The 20,263-nt window shown below is 36.5% G+C and overlaps 2 protein-coding genes across 5 annotated transcripts in view; both read left to right on the forward strand.

The window, feature by feature from the left end:
• Nucleotides 1-9,308, forward strand: part of agpat3 (1-acylglycerol-3-phosphate O-acyltransferase 3) — a 29,894-nt gene extending 20,586 nt beyond the window's left edge. For all 4 annotated transcript variants that reach the window (XM_051892483.1, XM_051892486.1, XM_051892485.1 and 1 more), the window contains 6 exons: nt 802-963; nt 3,515-3,668; nt 5,019-5,121; nt 5,418-5,493; nt 5,612-5,810; nt 7,823-9,308. In XM_051892483.1, the coding sequence (XP_051748443.1) occupies nt 802-963; nt 3,515-3,668; nt 5,019-5,121; nt 5,418-5,493; nt 5,612-5,810; nt 7,823-7,914 (786 nt within the window). In that variant the 3' untranslated portion in view covers nt 7,915-9,308. The remainder of the gene's footprint in view (nt 1-801; nt 964-3,514; nt 3,669-5,018; nt 5,122-5,417; nt 5,494-5,611; nt 5,811-7,822) is intronic.
• A 237-nt stretch (nt 9,309-9,545) lies between these two features.
• dleu7 (deleted in lymphocytic leukemia 7) lies at nt 9,546-13,482 on the forward strand. Its single transcript, XM_051892488.1, has 2 exons — nt 9,546-11,958; nt 12,704-13,482. The coding sequence occupies exons 1-2, from the start codon at nt 11,659-11,661 to the stop codon at nt 12,908-12,910; spliced, it is 507 nt and encodes a 168-aa protein (XP_051748448.1). The 5' UTR covers nt 9,546-11,658; the 3' UTR covers nt 12,911-13,482.
• The last annotated feature ends 6,781 nt before the right edge of the window (nt 13,483-20,263 follow it).

Here is a 20,263-nt window from a genome sequence, read left to right on the forward strand (position 1 = left end):
AGATGAGGTAAAATAAACCATTCATATAAATTGATTTTGTGATTATGTGAAAGTGCAATAATTCAGATGAACTGTAAAAATAAATCTCTCAGATGACAACAATTGTTGCAATTATAATTTTGAGCAAAATAATCATGATTATCAGTTTTGACTAAAAGTAGACTAAAATGCCCAAACATTTAGGCCTGGTTTCACAGACAGGGCTTAGATTAAACTAGAATTAGGCCTTAGTTCAATTAGGACATTTTAGTAACTTTTATAAACATGCCTTAGAAAAAAACATTACTGATGTGCATCTTGAGACAAAACAATGGCACTGACATAAGATATGTCAGTACAAGTTGCTTTCAGTTAAAACATGCATTTTAGCTTAAGCCTTGTCTGTGAAACCAGGGGTTAGTCAACTAAAACTTGACTAAACAAAAAAGGACAAGGTTGACTAAATATGATAAGTAAAAAGTACATTTGGCACAGGACTAAGACTAAATTTAAAAAAAATAGCTGACAAAACTAACACCATTGCTAAGGCAACTTTTCTAATTTTAAGTTTTTCAGCAAAAATAAATAAATAAATATGCAACTGCTTTAAAACTATAAAAAAAATAATTTTAGTTTTTTGAAATAGTTTTAACTCTGCTTTGTTCTGTATTTAGTAATCTTAGTAATCATGAGGCTCAATCCCAAGAAATTAATTTGTTGGATTTTGGATTTAGTTGTTTTGATTGAGCTGGTGATTAGAATTTTTCTCTGTCCTCTCATTGCATTTTCTATCCTCCCTTTATTTTCATATTTCGTATCCAGAGTTCTAAGGTTCTGGCTAAACACGAACTGCTGAAAGTGCCTCTGATTGGCTGGACGTGGTACTTCCTGGAAATAGTTTTCTGTAAGCGGAAGTGGGAAGAGGACAGGGAAACCGTCTTTAGTGGGCTGAACCGTCTCCGAGATTACCCAGAATACATGTGGGTGAGTACACTGACCTATTAGTATGCTCTGTTGACCTGATAATTAAGCAGAGCTTTGAGAAGTCACTTAAGTGATGCATGCAAAGTATTTGATTAATTGTTTCTGTCAAATTTGGAGCAAACCAAAACCTTAAATTGATTGTAAATCTCACTGTAAAACTCACTCAAAAAAAATTAATGGTTAAGAACAATTTAATAGGAATTAAATTAATTTAATAGGAATTAATTAATGGGCACTTCAGACTTGTGCTTTTTTTTTCATGGACAGATTTAATGTTTTCTATTGTAGTTTTTGGTTGTTCTTTTTACAGTTTGCTTTAAACCATGCAATGTTGTAGTTTCTAATAAAATTACTTGTCAAAACCAATTTACATTTGGAGCTTAGTGTTACTTTTTTACTGTGCTTGAGCAACATATGCACACAAACTGCTAACCCAGCTCAGTAAAGGTGCAATAACACATTTAACCAAGGCTCAGAGATTGCAAAAAAAAGTAACAGAAATTACAAAGTGTGAATGTAAACTAAAACTTTTCCTCCTACTCAGTTTACAAGAAAAAGTGTTTCTCTTTTAAAGGTTATACAACCACTCTATTATAAATAATAAAATGTAATTAGAGGCACATGACAATCAAATCATTTCTTAATTCTTAATTTATGACTCCTGATTCCTCACATTTTGCTAATCATTTTAATGTATTGAAGCTGTAGGCGAACATGTAAACCTCGAAAGACAAGTGCCCTAAAGGATGATGGAAAAAAACGGATGCTGCGTTAGTTGCGTTGAGTATTTTTAACATGTTAAACTGAAAAAATTTATCACGCGTGTTAACGCTTTAATTTTGATAGCACTAGTTTGTATATGTATGTCAGCAGGGCCTAAAACTAACTTTTTGCCACACCTGCCAATGGCTGGTAACTTCATTTACCAGCCACAAATATTTTTTACCAGCCATAAAACATAGATTAATCCTTATTTAAGGATTAGTTCACCCAAAAATGAAAATAATGTCATTTATTACTCACCCTCATGTCGTTCTACACCCGTAAGACCTTCGTTCATCTTTAGAACACAAATTAAGATATTGTTGATAAAATATGATGGCTCAGTGAGGCCTCTATTGAGAGCAAAGCCACCAAACCTCTCAAGATCCATAAAGGTACTAAAAATATATTTGAAACAGTTCATGTGAGTTCGGTGGTTCTATCTTAATATTATAAAGCGACAAAACTTTTTATGCGCCAAAAAAACAATATTTTCAACAATATTTATATGGGCCGATTTTTAAAACACTGCTTCAGAGCTTTACCAATCGAATCAGTGAATCAGAGTGCCAAAGTCACGTGATTTCAGCAATTTAGCCGTTTGATAGGAGATCTGAATCACTGATTCGAAACAAAAGATTCATAAAGCTCAGAAGCTTCATGAAGCAGTGTTTTGAAATCGGCCCATCACTAGATATTGTTGAAAAGTCGTTATTTAGTTTTTTTTGGCGCACAAAAAGTATTCTTGTCGCTTTATAATATTAAGATAGAACCACTGAACTTGCATGAACTGTTTCAAATATGTTTTTAGTACCTTTATGGACCTTGAGAGGTTTGGTGACATTGCTGGCAATGGAGGCTTCATTGAGCCATCAGATTTCATCAACAATATCTTAATTTGTGTTCTGAAGATGATCGAAGGTCTTACGGATGTAGAACGACATGAGGGTGAGTAATAAATGACATTATTTTCATTTTTGGGTGAACTAACCCTTTAAAGTTACAAAAGTTAAGAGCAATGAGTGATTGTCCTTTGTCTTTGTTGTTTTATTAACATTAAAAACACAGACAGCAGCAAGAATATTAGGCTGCTGTCACTTTAAGAGCTAATGCACGGATCCAATATACTGTTACACATGCGTTTTAATTCTCTACTGTTTACATTAATTTAAGACAAAACTGACTGTTTACAAGGACACTTGCTAAGATGGCCATTTTGACAATTTTGTTTGATTATGTCTGTTCTACCACAAGAAGGCGTGAAAGAGAACTCAATTCAGAATTTGTGAACTGTCTGAGATGCGGCTTTCTGGACGCATGCTTTGAATGTTTGCACGCAAAAAGCTTCCCACACAGAGAGTAAAGAATTGAGTTCCCTTTCGTGTCTTCTTGAACTTGAATGTTTAAATTGGCAAGGCTTAAACTTTCGTGACAATGCAACACTGCCCCGTCAAATGTCCTGCGCTTCATTTACGTTTGTTCACATTTATGTTCACAATTTTGCATTGTTAGAATTCATAAAAATGTTACCGGCCAACTGGCAATTGACATCGTTTTATATACTCGCCAACACCAATTTTTACTTTCATTTGGCACTTGGTGAGTGTTAATTTTAGTCCCTGTACGTCAGTGTTACTAGAGAGGTGGTGAGGTCACTTATGACGTGGTCTGATTGGTAGTTTCCATTGAGAGAGATTACAAAGTGATAGGATTACTCTGTTTAACACTGACCTGAGAGTAACAATCCTCTTGATGTGTGTGTGTGTGTGTGTGCGTGTGTGTTTGGCAGTTCCTGCTGTACTGTGAAGGAACGAGATTTACAGAAAAGAAACATCAGATAAGCATGCAAGTTGCTGAGAGTAAGGGCCTTCCAAAACTGAAGTACCACCTGCTGCCCCGCACCAAAGGATTCACCACTACACTGCAATGCCTGAAGGGAACAGGTCAGACGAACACTTCCACACACTCCATCACTGTCACAGAGATACTGTTTACACAGAGCTACTATGTGTTACCCTGTTAAAAGAGTTCATTGCTTCCTGGGTGAGTGATGGGCAGGAGTCAAGAAAATACAAGTGTCCCAACCGAGAATGCTCTGCTCACAAATGTGCTCAGCTGGAGCCTTTTCTAGATGCTTTTTTCTGGATTTTCACCACCCTGGTGTCTAATACTAATGTTCAAGTATCAAGTATTCCTAGAATTTACATTCCCAGAAAACTCTTTGACATGTTGCCATAAGAAAACCACCTCAGTGGTCGAGAGACTCTTCTGTCTGTCACCTGCCTTCTAACTATAGGCTGTGAGTGTGGACTATATTTTTAGTAGTACACTACCGTTCAAAGGTTTGGGTTCAGTAAGATTTTTGAAAGAACTCTTATGCTCACCATGAATTGAATTTCAGTAAAAATGAAAGCTGAATTTTCAGCATCATTACTCCAGTCTTCAGTGTCACATGATCCTTCAGAAATCATTCTAATATGCTAATTTGCTGCTCAAGAATAATTTTTTAAAATGTATTATCATTGTTGAAAACAGTTGTGGTATCTTAATATTTTTGTGGAAACCGTGATACGCTTTTGATCAATGTATTACATCCTTGCTGAATAGAAGTATTAAAGTCTTTCTAAAAAAACTAAAAATAATCTTACTGACCCTCAACTTTTGAACAGTTTGTAAATAAGAAACATAAATAATCAGGGTTCAGTATTATATTGACATGTGAGTGTCTCTCTTTTAAGGTATGAAGCAATATGATGCAACCACACTGTGATGTCGTCACTAAACATAATAATGCTTACTACAATTGTTTATGTTTGAAGCATGTGTCATATTGCGATATTATTTTGTAATGCATTACAATTCTTAATACTTACTTTTATTTGACATCACTTGCAATTTGCTTGTTTCAGTGTTGTTCTTCCTCTAATGAGGTGACAGAAATGGACTCGTGAACTTTTCTGACTGGTTTTCATATTAATTATACTCAATTCATACTCTATTGACTTATTTTAATTACATTGGAAACATTATTTACTTTTAAGGAGTTCATCCAAAATCAAATTGACATTATTTACTCACCCTCATGTCATTCCAAACCTGTATGACTTTCTTTCCTCTGGAACACAAAAGAAGATATTTTGAAGAATGTTGGTAACCGTACAGTTTTGGTGACCATTGACTTCCATTGTATGTATGAATGAGTGAATGATGAAAGAATTTTCATTCTGAACTCTCTATTTAAGTTCAAATATTCCATTACATCACATCAGAATATATTTGTCTTGTTTCAACAGTAAAAGCTGTGTACGATGTCACGCTGAACTTTAAAGACAAGCAGAACCCGACCCTGCTGGGCATCGTTAGCGGGAAGAAATACAAAGCAGACATGAGCATCAGGTAAGTCACGGAGCTGGACTTCACTTAATTCATTCATTTTAATTGGTATAATAGATTAGCTGTTTTACTTACATAATCTAACATGAGATATTAATTGAGAATGGATATATCATAATGAATGACTGAGTCCAAGTTTTGTATCTTACTGCTGGCCTGAGATCTCCTTAAATATTTGAGTAAAGGTTATAGCTAAGAGAATCTGTTGCTTGTGAGCAGAGTTGTGCTGCATGAGGTTACAGCGCCCTCTATTGGAGCATGTCATGTGCTGCTCTGACCCCTCACTGTTCTGCCCACAGGCGCTTCCCTGTGGAGGAGATTCCTGATGATGAAAAGGAGTGTGCTAATTGGTTACACAAGCTCTACCAAGAGAAGGTATGAAGCTAAGTTTTTAAAAACCTAGTTCAGATATACTGTTTTATATGAACATGTTTGAATCTGATCTATTGGACTGATGAGAGCTGCAATTTATCCCACGACCCTCTCCATCAAGGATGCATTACAAGAGCACTATGAGAAGGAGGGTAGTTTCCCCGGCCCCACCATCATACCCAAACGTCGAGTTTGGACTCTGCTGAACTTCCTGTTCTGGGCTACTCTCCTGCTTTCTCCTCTTATTAACTTTGCCTGGGATGTCTTTGTTAGCGGCTCTCCCCTCCTCATCATTGGCTTCATGATCTTCCTCATTGTCGGTTAGTTGTTGCTTCTTTAATGTGATATCAAATTTGTTTTAAAACATTTTATTAATATAATATAATTCTGCTGTTTAATTTCCGTCTTCATATATTGTGGTATGTGTTGTTGTTTTTTTTGTTTTTTTTTTTTTTGGCTGTGTTTTGTCTTTGTTGTAAACCACTTTTAGAAAAAAAAAGCTATTATTTTTATTATAATGTATTTGTAAAATCCCCATGAATTAAAATTATAGTTTACAAAAGGTTAAAGGTGCAATATGTAAGATTTTTGCAGTAAAATATCCAAAACCACTAGGCCAGTGTTATATATTTTGTTCACTTGAGTACTTAAAATATCCCAAATGTTTCCAACTATTTGTAAATTGTGAGAAAATTACAATTTTAACCAAGGCTCCGGGACGTGTGAGGAGGCGCCTGTCAATTGCTTCATACCCGCGTTACCCTCGGTCTGCCTTGGTTTCCAGTTTTATTTTGTAGAAACCATGGAAACACCAAATATGCTTTAATATATTACACGTTTTAATAAACAAGGGAACAACTGTTTTGATATATTTATAGACAGAAAACTAATTGTTGTTATATAGCTCAACACATTTAGTCTTATTGTTTAATCTAATAAATCTAATTTTTAATTAAATCTAATTTTCTTTATTTATTTTTTTTTTATTTATTTATTTTTTTTTTGCGAGTACCATGCTTTACTACCATGCTTTTACTATTTACTATTAAAAACACTATTTTGTCAAGTAGCTAACGTAGCATAATCAGATTTATTTTTAGTAACAGTAAAACAGAATTTTCTCCATCATACAATACGTTTTAAAATGAATTGCATGCCATTTATCAACACAAGCCATCCAGCATTTAATATGATATTCTAAAATCGATCTATCTTACTGCAGTGTGTAACAAGTGTCTTACAGCAGCCGCCGAGCGAACGCACAGAGTAACGTTATATAACATCATTTTCAACACACTCAAATGTATCTAATATGATAAACAGAGCTGCATTACCTCATACTCATGACCGGAAAAGCGGAAGCGGCGCCGGCGACTGCGGCATAATAAAAGTTCCGCTGCTCGTGAGGCGTGTGTTGCGCAATCGCTCCAGCGGCCTCGTTCAGCTCCCACAACACTCGGTCCTGCTCTGCTTCATACTACAATAACGTTAATAATCGCATTCATGAACATGATTTCTTCCCGAGTCCTATCCCTATTCTTTTGCACCGTCCGTTGAGGTGAAGACCACATGTCCCAAGATTCTGCGCTCAAACTTGGCATCATCAAGCTACGCCTTTGTTTTGAATAGGTCTCTAGTGACCTCTAGCGGACAGAAATCCTACATACTGCACCTTTTAATCCATATCTGATAGCTTAGAGATCTGTGTGCTGCCGTGCACTTAAGATGACAAAATTAGCAAATACACATTTAAACTAAACTATCTGCCGATTTTGTTCAAAGTAGTGATGCACCAAAATCTTTTTTACCAAAACAGTACCATAGCACATTTTGATCATCAGAAAATGTGTAATTGATGGTAATAAAATTACGGACATATGACGTTGCGGTTACTTTGCCAATAAGTCATGAAATTACCAAAGTACTAGGAATATAGTGTGTGAACTTTCTTGGTTATCTTACAACCTTAGGAAATTGTACTACATTGGGGGTTGGTAATATTATGGTATTCAATTTACGAAGATGCAATGTTGAAGTTGCGTTGTCTAAAAGTACCAATTAATCACTCGTACATCATGTGTTAGCTGGGAAGGATTTGCAGGTATAAATGTTAATTCAAGTTTCTGTACTCATATGTGTGTTAACCATTTGCTTGGTTCAAATTCCTAAATATTTGGGTCACTGCTTAATGACCATGGGGAAAATGTGGGTCCCATGGCCAAACCAGTTGAGATCCACAGCGGTATGGCATCAGTTAACGAGCATTGGATGAGGGACAGAGTTGAGTACACTAGTTAATTCTTTATCCCTGTCACTGTTTCTCTCTTCGCAGCTTCTGTAGCAGTTCGCCGGCTCATTGGAGTAACCGAAGTAAACAAGACAGGATCCAGCTACGGCAACGTAGAGGCCAAGAAGGAGAACTAAACATTTTCACCGTGTCAACACCGTGTGGCCACTGTAACGCTCACCCTACGGTCCAGCCTCAGGCACAGAGCTGCCCTGTGTGCAGTTATCCTTCTTTTTACAAAAAAATATAATTAAAAAAAAAAAAAATGAATGAAATATTCAAAATCTCTTCATTGCAGCATTAGGAGGTATATAGGGATATAACTATAAATATAACTTAATACGCTAGTCTAAAAACATTGATAATTTTTATGAACCAACTAAATGGGAAATAGAGGAGAAGAAACACTCATCAGCTGCGAATCGATGCCGTATCCCCCGGCGGAGAAAGATGAGATGCCCAAGAGAGAGCAACTGCTGATTCTAATCACCCTATCAGTGACTTTTCCCTCCTGTTTAGCCCCGCCCTTTATGGGCATAAGACCGCCCATTTTCCCAAACAAGCCCACTTGCTGTCTTAGTTCTCAATTAATATTTATCATCTCCAGAAGTGCTCTGTAACACTTCCTTCTCTGCATCTACACTATCAGTACCTCCATATCAGTAGCCGTTTCTTCACAACGTTTCTCTTTGGATCTTCACCCGAAGCCACACTGAGTCACTCGGACTGATTTTCTATGCTAAGAATTTCACGTCACGGGCCGGCAGAGCATGCTGCAGTTAAGGAAGCCACACAGCCCAGCCAAACAGAGATGAGATCATGTCACGTCACACTCCCTGACTAACAAATGAACTGCTGTAGATCTTTGTTGGTTCTATTGCAGCTGGAGTGACATTGGTGGAAACTGTTATATGACCAACTTGACATTAATAGAAATGGATTGCGCAGGGTTTCTAAGAAAAAGCATGTCTTCTGTAACTTCCCCTTTTTGAGACCTTTTCACAATGGTGTCTTATCCCACTCCATCACCATTGCATCACTGGGTATACTGAATAAGCAATACATGTTTTCTACCAATGTACTCCTATTCACCTAGAGCAGGGGTGTCCAGACTCTGTCCTGCAGAGTTTTGCTCCAACTTGCCTCAACTCACCTGCCTAGATGTTTTAGTGTGCCTAGTAAGAGCTTGATTAGCAGGTGTGTTTAATTGGGGTTGGAGCTGAATTCTGCAAGACAGTGGCCCTCCAGGAGCACGATTGGACATCCTTAATCTAGAGCATCTCTTTAGTTAGTCTGCAATTTTGTCCAAACAATTAAAGGCCCATGGACTGAGATTCAATTGCCCACCATCTCTAGCCATGTGTAATCAATAAAATATAGGGGTTAAAGAGTGAGATACTGAGAGTAGCTGAATGACCAAGAAGAAAACGATCAGTTGTGTCAATAAACTAAGATTGTGAAACCTGTTTAGTGTGAACTAATGACACTAATGGTTTGTAAATAAACTTTAGAAGTTTCTTCTTGAACCAAATCCATCTGATTTAGATGAATGCACTTCATTTATTTATCTCTCTACTTTTTTTTTTTCACCCATTGTTTTCAATGTGCAACTTGGTAATTCTTCATGGCGAAACAGGAAACGACCCGTGCAAGCCTTAACGGAAAAGAGCAGTGCAGCTTCTTTGTTTGGTGTGTGTGCTTGGACAGTCCTGTGTGGTTGTGATTCTCACATACTGTGCAGGTTTGCTGGTCCTCAAATCATCCTTCGCTGTGAGATCCACAACATTCATGTAGGGATTTGAAGATGTGGAATTCACAAGATCTGTGGAAGATCTGTGTAGCAGATGTGGTCCAGACCAAAATTCATAAAAGTAAAATATGGATGTACCAGGTTTAGTTTTTACCTGGCTGGAAGAATAGTGAGTTGGTGTGTTTTTATTTTCACCAATTATTGCTGAGAGACTGAATTTAATTGATTGCCACAGCTGAGTTTAGTTAATGTTTTTTAGGAGATGATGCTTTTCATGTATCTGGTTTACATTAAAAAAAAAAAAAAAAAAAAGTTGACATTTCAGAGTAAGCTTACTGATCTGGGATCAGTGATTATAGTTAATACCACTATGGACAGGGTAGGACTCTGAGCCAAGATCAGTTCCTGTGCTCTAATGCTGTTATGAATGTATGACCTGATCTGAGGCCAGAATTTCCTCTGTAAATGTTTCTACAATACTGTATACTGCAGTGTCGGACTGATGAGATTGAGTTTGTAGAGTACAGACTAAATGGCCATGGAGCTGCTAAACATTATAGAGAGTGTTTTTGACTTGCGTTTGAGTTAAATCCCTCCTCGAAAGGCGCAATGTAAACGCAGGCTGAGTAGAACTTAGAAATTTAGTCTGTTAAAATTACCACAACTTTTTTTTTTTTTTGTATTTTCTTCCAGATCAATTAAAGCATTCAGTGTATGATTGGAAGTTGTTTCATTTCATTCTATGAATAACCAGGTAGACTTATAGGAATTGCCTTTTTTATATATTAATATATTGAAAGATGCATTAACTGATAACATCTTGTAAAGAACAGAACTGCAAAAAAAAAATAATAATAAAATACATAGTCTTGGTTCGCTTATTGATTACTGGAATATGTCTGCAGAAGTATAAATAAAACAACAGTCAGACGTGTTTGACTGAATGTGTTATGAAACCTTTTGATCTGAAGACTTGTGCTTAAATGCCTAAAATAAGTCTTGTAGAAAATTTAGTGTTATTTCACATGATGATTGATGAAATGTCTATAGTAGTAATAAAGAGTGTGTCCATACTTTTGACCCTTTAGTGCCTGGAAAAAAAAAATGCTGTTTAGGGAGTTTCATTTTCAGATGAAATCTCAGTTATGAGGCTTTGTGTTGCGAAATGCAAGCACTGCCTGTTTAGACATTTGTCAGCTGTGATCTCTTCCCGAGAATCGTGTGACACTGATTTCATCGCGTCACATGAATCTGCTTTTCTTCATTTTTCATTATTCTGTTATTTTGTTTTTGCAAATTAGGGGGGGGAAATAACAGCAGAGCCAGAACAAAAAGACATGGGCCCGGTTTCACAGACAGGGCTTAGACTAAGCCAGGATTAGGCCATAGTTCAATTAGGGTATTTAAGTAGCTTTTATAGATGTACACTAGGAAAAAACATTACTGATGTGCATCTTGAGACAAAACAATAGCACGGGCATATTTTAAGATATGTCAGTGCAAGTTGCTTTCACTTGAAACAGCTCAAACATGCATTTTAGTCTAGTTTAAGCCTTGTCTGTGAAACAGGGGATGGTGTTATTAATGCATTCAACAAATATGTTGCTGAAAAAAAGCCTAAGATGGTTCATTGGTCGTAAATGGACTCCAAGCTGTTGTTCAGCTGGTTTAGCTGGTCTCAAGTGCCCAAAACCTCAAACCTACAGACCAGCAAACTTAGCTTAGGCTTTGGTTTAAGGGTTTTCCACCCCAAAGTAGGTTAAAAAATATAATTTAAGAGTTTAAAATGCTAACTAGTTTCTTTCTTATGTGTGTTTATTCAAAGCAAAACGGTGTAGCATCCGTGTAGGTGTGTGAAACATCTTCCCTACCCCCAGTTAACCGCTTTCTGAGCATCTCAAATAAAGGAGGCAGGACTATCAGGTCACATTTGCATGTGTAAGCGAGTGCTTATCCACTCCAAACACAAACAATGGGGAAGTCGTTAAAGAAACCGTCTGTCCCAGCAAAAAAAAAAAAAAACCTCCTAAAACTCGTCATTTGTCACGTTGTTTCGACCAAAGCCTCCTATCTCTCTCATCTGAGTGACTGTGCTCAAGGCTGCTGATTTGTCCTTGAACAGGTGACAGACATGGGGCTCTGCTTTTTAACACATCAGATCGATGCCCTAAACATCCTTCATGAACTGCGAGCTCACGCGACGACCAGTAATGCAGATGGCGAAGACCAGTGTTCAGGTGCTTTAGTGGCCGGTAAAGTAGCCGTTCACCCGGGAGATTTCATGAAGCAGCCCCGCAGGCTGAAGACTATCGCAGAGAGAGCGCGAGAGAGCTGCCTCATACGACTGCACGAGATATTGACACAGCTCATATCTATAGAGGAAGACTTTATAAAAGAGGTTACTTACGAGAAGAGTTTGCTCAAGCGCAAGGTAAGATGTTTTTGTGTTTCTGCTATAGGCTACAGTGTAAATTTTGTGTTATAACGAGACAGTTGTTGTCAAATGATTACGTCTATTAGGCTACTATGTTGGATTAGTCATTTACTTTAGACCAACAGTAAAGCCATTAAACTATTAAGTATGGGAATCACGCCTTTTAAATGGTATGAGTTTCCACACGTGCGTGCTGTATGTATGTATGTGTGTTTGTGTATATATTCCTTATTTTAATGGTTGAATTGTGATTAAATTTAGGCCTAAAAATAATGGTTCTATATTGGCATCTATGGTTCCATGAAGAATCTTTAACATCCATAGAGCCTTTCCATTCCACAAAAGCTTATTTATAATTAAAAAAAAGTTTCTCTTTAGATATTAAAATGTTCTCCACACCAAGACAAAAGAATCTCTATAGAATAGAGATTCTTCTATAGAATCTCTATGAAAATCCCCTTTTGGAGCCTGTATTTTTAAGAGTGTGTATATATGTTTTAGCATCCTTGAGTTTAGAAGAGTTTAGCATCCACACAGTTTAGCGCACACACACACACACACACACACACACATATATATATATATATATATATATATATATATATATATATATATATATATATATATATATATATATATATATATATAAAATTAGTATGTGTATGCTAAATCTGGCTTTACTTGAATGTGATTATATCTGGGCTCTTTTTTTAATTATTTATATTTTTGTCCTTTCTTTCAGGACAGTGTTGAGTTGAAGAACATATGCTTGAGAATGTCTGTTGCAGAAGGTAATTCTCGCTCTAATAGAGACTTGAGGGAGCTTCGGGACTGTCTTCGACTTATCGTCGGTAACCTGCTCACACATGTGCGAGATGAAAACAATCTCTCGTCCACCGTGACCGTTCACAGACTGAGAGAGCTGTCTAACTCCTTCCCTGATATCTGAAGTTCAAGAGATTTGTGAATTCTAAAGAACTACCTCTAGCTCGTACATAAAAACACACTACCTTTTTTTTAGAAAAGAAACAAGTCAAGAACTATCTGTGAATCATCAGTGAATGTGAAATAAGTATGATGCTACAGATTCTGATTGAAGGTGTTGATCTTTACAAGAAGTATTTTGTGATGAAAGCTCTCTATATCTTCAGATTGTTGAGAGTTGTCCTTTGTTTATTGTTTTGCATCAGTCAGTACTCAAGCCTAAGGATGACAGAACAACATTCTCTCGAAGCATACCAGTATCATGAGTCTGTGCTCAGCTGACTGTACAGGTAAAACAAGTCTAATAGCTGCTGGTGCAGAATCCACTCTCAACTCCACGGATGGGACGACGGTCACACCTTGGGATGGTCTGGTGTGGCCGCCTTTGTCACCTGCTAAAATAAGAGTTAAGGAGTGTATTGGGTGGGGGAGGGGAGTGTTTAAAATGTATTTTGTATTTGTGTATTCGAATTAAAGGATTATGACATTGCAGTGTAATTATGTTCCAAATAAAATCATTTTCAGTGTTACAACAAACCTTATTAGTCCTGAATATTTGATTATGAATTCCAGGTTTGATGTTTATTTGTTGGTTTGATCATTCCAAATCAGTAAACCAGTGAGCCAAAACATTGTGACCACCTGCTTAATTTGCTGTTTGTCAAAACAGCACCGACCTGCTGAGACATGGACTCTACAAAACCCCTGAAGGTGTCCTGTGGTCTCTGGCACAAAGACTTCAGCAGCAGATCCTTCAAGTCATGTAGGTTGCGAGGTGTAGCCGTCAAACTTGATGGTCCAGCACATCTCACAGATGCTCAATTGGATTGAGGGCTGGGGCAACACCTTGAACTCTTCATCATGTTCCTCAAACCATTCCTGAACAGTGTGGCGGGGTGCATTATACTGCTGAAAGGGAACGGCAATATCATGAAGGGGTGTACCTGGTCTGCAACAATGTTTAGGTATGTTTTATGCATCAAATGGCTGCACCCAGGGTTTCCCAGCAGAACATTGCTCAGAGCATCACACTCCCTCCACCGGCTTGTTGTCGTTCCATAGTGTAGCCTCATGCCATCAGTTCCCCAGGTAAACGGTACACATGTACATGGCTGTCCGCGTGATGTAAAAGAAAACGGGACTCATCGGACCAGGCGTCCTTCTTCCACTGCTCCAAGGTCCAGTTCTGTCACTCACGTGCCTATTATAAGCGCTTCTGACAGTGGACAGGGGTCATCATAGGCACTCTGATTGTTCTGCAGCTATGCAGCCCCATTCATGACACATTCCTCCCATAACCATCATTAAAATTTTGTGTGACTTGTGCCACAGTAGACCTTCTGTTGGCCAGATGGGATAGCCTTCGTTGCCCTTGTGCATCAATAAGCCTTGGGAACCCAACACCGTCACCAGTTTGTGGTTTGTCGCTCCTCGGACCACTGTTGGTAAATCCTCACCACTTCTGACCAGGAGCAACACACAAACCTTGCCATTTCAGTGATACTCTGAGCCGGTCACCTTGCCATAACAATTTGACCCTTGTCAAAGTCGCTCATGTTTTTATTCCTGCCCATTCCTGCTGCATCCAACACATTGATTACGAGAACTCATTGTTTGCTTACCATCTAATCTTTCCCGACCTGGCTTTTGAGATGATCAATGATACTCACTTCACCTGTGACTGGTCATAATGTTTTGGTTCATCAGTTCATCCTTTTTGCTGTGTGAACCATATAGATGAACTGTATTGGTAGAATCATCTCTTGCCACTAGATGGTGCACAAAACCAGCTTTTTACTAATATAAACTGTCTTCTTGTGCCCCACTATCTGAAGATATTTAAAGTATTCAAATTTTACTGGATAATGATGTTACACTTATAACACTTATGTATATGTGAACACATTAAAATAATGAAATATCAAGTCAAGAGCGATTAACTTAAAAGAAAAATAGCAAATTATGAAAAATAGGTTGACTAAAAGTATTTGTATGTTTTGTGGTCTGGATTAGTTCACTTTCAAATGAAAATTAACCTAAGCTTTACTCACACTCAAGCCATCCTAGGTGTATATGACTTTCTTCTTTCTGATGAACACAATTGTAAAAATATTAATAAATATCCTGATGCATCCGAGCTTTATAATGGCACTATGCGTTACCAAACGAGTCTGAGCTGAAGAAATTGTCTCCATCCACATCCAATTATAAACAATTATAAACATAGGACAGTGGTTCTCAACCAGGGGTCCTCAGTCAGACAAACTTCCACTGGGGCATCAGGATGACTTAAAAGTATATAAATTAATAATATATTAAAATAAACTAACGCAAATTAAACCTATTTTTAACCTATAGCACATAGAATCAAGATGTAAACTGATATATCAATAATGATATATAAATGATATATAAATAATATATATATATATAACATAGTTCTTCAGACTTTTGGAATTACAAAATGAATTTATGAATTTAAATGGTTAATTTACCCCTGATTTCACAGACAGGGCTTAAGCTAGTCCTAGACTAAAATGCATATTTGAGCTGTTTTAACTGAAAGCAACTTGTATCTTAAAATATGTCAGTGTCATTGTTTTGTCTCAAGATGCACATTAGTAATGTTTTTTTCCACTGTACATTTATAAAAGATACATAAATATCTTAATTGAACTAAGGCCTAATCCTGACTTAGGCTAAACCCTGTCTGTGAAACTGGGCCATTATGTATCAATAATCCTGGTTTCTGTTAATAAAGACAGTTTTGTCATAATTACAGCGGAAATACCAGAAATATCTTATATTGTGTCTGACAAAGGTGGGCCATAAGGTTGAGAACCATTCAGTCTATGTAGGATGTTGAATACGTTTGTGAGATTGTCAATGTCAAGGGTAACCAGTAGAGGACGCCATACACACATTTTACGTGTTCTGTGGTTTCACAGAATACGACTGATTCAAAATCTCTCACATTTAGGTATTCATTAGATGGCCTCGTGTCATCTGTTTCACATCTGAAATTGTGTGCGAAGCTATGAAGATTCTCCTAACTGTGAGTAATAACAGCATTTTAGATGTATTTCAGATTTACCATCCAACAGATGAAGTGTTGATGACCGCTTAAGACTGGATTAAAAACAGCTGAGTCGGGCAAACTTCTCGTTATATTTTACCGTGTAATATCCTTCAGTTTAGGAAACTCCTTGAATGTTTCTACTAGTTTTTAAAGATATTCTCTTCTGATTCAGGTACCACTCTTTGAAAAAAGTTTCAGTGGGCTTCTGAATAGAACCCTTTTAACTCAATTTTAAAGAACAGTTTAGGCCAAAAAGGTTTTATACAAGGACAAATGTCTTAAATGACTGCATAATATTTTCATGTTTAACGAGTTATTTAAAAAATTTCTAGTGATAAAGTATGTTTACAAGCTGCATAATTCATAAATCTGAATTAAATTACTAATTAAAACTAAATCCATAAAATGACTCCATGATGGGAACCCCTAAAAGGTTCTAAATATGAAGCGGCTGACAGAACACTTTAAGGTTCTATAATGGAACTATTTCTTCTAAGAGTGCGCTAACCATTTTAACCATAGAGTGTTTCTAAATGAACAGCCTAGTTCCAACTAGTTAAAACTAGTCAAAAGTTTAATTTTCTTTAACTGTATTTTTTTCCTGGAACGTCATATATGAGGTAGCCTACACATTCTTTCTTTCTTAAGGCCCATCACAAACTTTCTGAGGAGTGACATTTTGTGCCCTAACTGTCTGAGGCTGGTCTCTCATGACGTTGTTGTTTGCTGTTGTTTAGCATCCACATCCACAAGACCAACTGAACTCGGCAACCCCAGGCTCATGGAGGTCTGGGTTGAACCACTGTGGGCTCCTGACAGGCCAATGAGAAGCCAGTGCTGTGGCTGCAGACAGTGTCTAGTGGGATGGATGGCTGGGATATTATGTCACTTCCTGGGACATGGCGAGATCAGACCCAGACAGATGAGTAAAAGGATGAGTGTTGTGTGAGAGGAATATCAGAGGAGAAAGCCAGGCACTGCTGGGGGTCCGCAACTCAAAGTCTTTTCTCTCTTTCACCCACACTGTCTTTTTAGACATTGTCAGCACTTAATTCTTATGTCTTTAATTTATTTCTTTTATTATTTGTGCTTGAGTGTCTCGTTGTCATGACTCCTCTTGCATCAATTGTTCTCCCTCATCCTGTTCCTACTTGTGTATTTTTCTTTTTTAACTACACCTGATTATGAGTTTGTACTTCTTTATACTTCTTTTCTTATATATATATATATATATATATATATATATATATATAAAGAAGTATAAACTCAATCAGGTGTAGTTAAAAAAGAAAAACACAAGTAGGAACAGGATGAGGGAGAACAACTGATGCAAGAGGAATCATGACAACGAGACACACACTTTTTCATCTATTTTATTCAATTTCTATTTTTATATAGGCATATACATTAAAGTCTTGGCTAAATCTTAAAAATATATAACATTTCTACCATTATTGCTGTAAGTTGTCCCAATGTAAAGCCGCCATTAAATATAGAATATTATAGGTTTTTAAAGAAAAATCTGAAAAAATTTATGAAACATCAGAAATGTGAAAAGTAATGATGCAAAATATTGGAGTCAGTTTTTTTTTTTCTGAAAGATGCATTAAATTAATCAAAAGTGACAGTAAAATGTTTATACTACATTAAAAAAAAACAAATTTGACTTTTATATTCATCAAAGAATCCAAACAAATATGTGTCACTCTTTCCATAAAAATATTAGGCAGTACAACTGTTTTCAACATTGATAATATTAATAATAAATGTTTCTTCATGACTAAATCAGCATTTATTAAATATAACAGGGCAAGTTTCCCAGTGGAAAACTGCCATTACATAACATATTACAGGTTTTTCAAAATAATGTGAACAATTTTATGAAACATCAACATTGTAAAAAAAAAAAAAAAGTATAATACGAAAATATTACAGAAATTAATTCATTTTTAATTGAATTAAATTTGACTTTTGTTTAATCTACTTCATTATATGTTCACAAGCAACAATAACAAAATTATGATTCACAAGAGTTTACAAATTATTCATAATTTATAAATTATCCAAATTTAGAACACTTTTGAACTAGGTGTTTGAAATAAAAAAACAAAACCATTGCAATTTATGATTTGATCTGTGATTTAAATCCTATAAGATTCAGTCATTGTGACAACTTCCATCTTATTCAACATCAATGCCTTCGCTCTCCCATATCATCTTATACTCCTTGATCTACACTTTATTTTATCTTTCCACTCTCATCTACCTCCGTTTTCGCATTGGACATGATGTGTGTATTCCTGTGGGGTCATGTTGTTCCCGCAACTTTTTCGTTCTATTCATCTCTCCCCTCTTTCTTTTCCCTCTAATGCGAGGCCAGATGAGGACTCTGGGTGGTTGTGAGAGCAGTGGGGCTGACTGGAAGTGTGTGTGTGAGAAACCTCACCCTGCGAGTGGGTGGTGGGTGATGACCCCTCACTCTCCAGCACTGTGTGTGTGTGTGGTGGCCTTGGCCCCTTAGACGACTATCTCCAGGGCTCAATCTCACGCTGAATAGAACCTCCACTGTGTTTCACTGCGGGGCTTTCCCGCACGCTTCGGTCTCAATGTATGATTCATTATCCAATCAGAGGGAGGGTGACGCATCCGTGAGTGATCTTATCGAACCCTGATGCCCACGCTCAGCCTTCCAGATGCTCCCTCTACTAAAGAAACAGAATTAATGGAGTTATTTTTAGTTCTGAGAACCTTAAAAATAGACTCAAAAGGGTGTGGTGGGACCTCTCACGATCACGGCCTGAATGGGTTTGAATGAAGTCACGAGAATCTTCGTGACTTGTGTGTTTGGTGGTTTGAGATTTGGGATTTTGCAGTGCATTTCGTTTTTAGAAAAGAAAAAGTGATGTCTCTCTTAGTGTTTAGAACATACCTAACTTTCAATCCCCAATCTTAATCTTTTAGAGATTTACTGTACTCTTTCCAGCACCAGCATCATTTTCACAAAACTTTCATGGCCCCTCGAAATTTTGTGTATGAATATCTGAACATACAGTATATCATAAGAAAGAACAGAGCCTCTGCTTTAAATGATCAAAACACAGATGGAGTAGGTCGAGTTCATCAACACCCAAAGCTTGTACAGTCCTGTACTGATTTATATGCTGTTTAATGTTTGATGATTGCTCTAGCTTACATGTGCGTAAGCAATGCTTTTATTGCTTATAAAAAACGTCAATGGCCATGAAGCTTGGTGTCATAAATGACAGAAAATTCCATCAATGGCAGGGAAAGAGTTAATTACACCTCAGGTCCGCATTAGGATGGCAATACATGCTAATCACTTTCATTTTAGATGGTCAGATTCTCAGTTAATTATACTTTATCATCAGTCAACAATTGTACAGTGATCTTTTACCTAAAACAGACTCTGCTTGATGTTTTTATATTATACTCTGAGTATTATAGCCTTATCCTTTAAGAGTTTAGGAGAGTCAAATGTTCAGTTTTGGGGGTTTTGTGTTCCTAAGCAACAAACCAGCACAGCACAGGTACAGTTGATGCCTTTTATCATCTATAACTATTTTGTTAGCTGTGTGTCATGTAAGTTTCACATAAACAGCATGTTTAAGAAAGAAGCACCATTAGTTTGATCCCCTTAAGCAATAGTATTAACACAATTACAGTCTCTTGCTGCACTATGAAGAATAAACACTTTTCAGTGGTTCTTTGCAGCTGTTTCAGCAAACAACCCTCTTGCTATCAAGAACCATTTTTGTATAAAGTATACTTTGGCATCCAATTACTTTTTTTTTTTTTTTTTTTTTTAAAGAATTTTATATTTTTTCATATTTTTTGTTTTGAGATCTATTAGATGTTATATAAATTCTAATTGATCATTATAGTAAAATTATTTTGAATTATTTACTATTTGTATATTGTAATATTTACATGTTACAATATACAAAATACAATATACAATATCCATACTAAAAAATGCTGGGTTAAAAACAACCCAAGTTGGGTTAAATATGGACAAACCGAAGCGGTTGGGTTGTTTTAACTCAGCGGTTGTGTTAAATGTTTGCCCAACATGCTGGGCAGTTTTATTTAACTCAACTATTGTTTAAAAATTACTATACTGCTTGCTTAAAATGAACCTGCGTTGAAAATGAATATTTATTAATAAGTTTAGTAAATAATAATTAAACAAACAAACATTTATTATATTGCTTATTAATA

This window comes from Ctenopharyngodon idella, chromosome 1, assembly GCF_019924925.1.
Source record: "Ctenopharyngodon idella isolate HZGC_01 chromosome 1, HZGC01, whole genome shotgun sequence".
NCBI lineage: Eukaryota > Metazoa > Chordata > Actinopteri > Cypriniformes > Xenocyprididae > Ctenopharyngodon > Ctenopharyngodon idella.

Bases quoted from the DNA above. Each gene is read 5' to 3' on its own strand.
- dleu7 (XM_051892488.1), top strand. From the start codon at position 11,659: ATGGGGCTCTGCTTTTTAACACATCAGATCGATGCCCTAAACATCCTT. The intron at 11,959-12,703 runs GTAAGATGTTTT...CCTTTCTTTCAG, and splicing joins AGAGTTTGCTCAAGCGCAAG to GACAGTGTTGAGTTGAAGAA.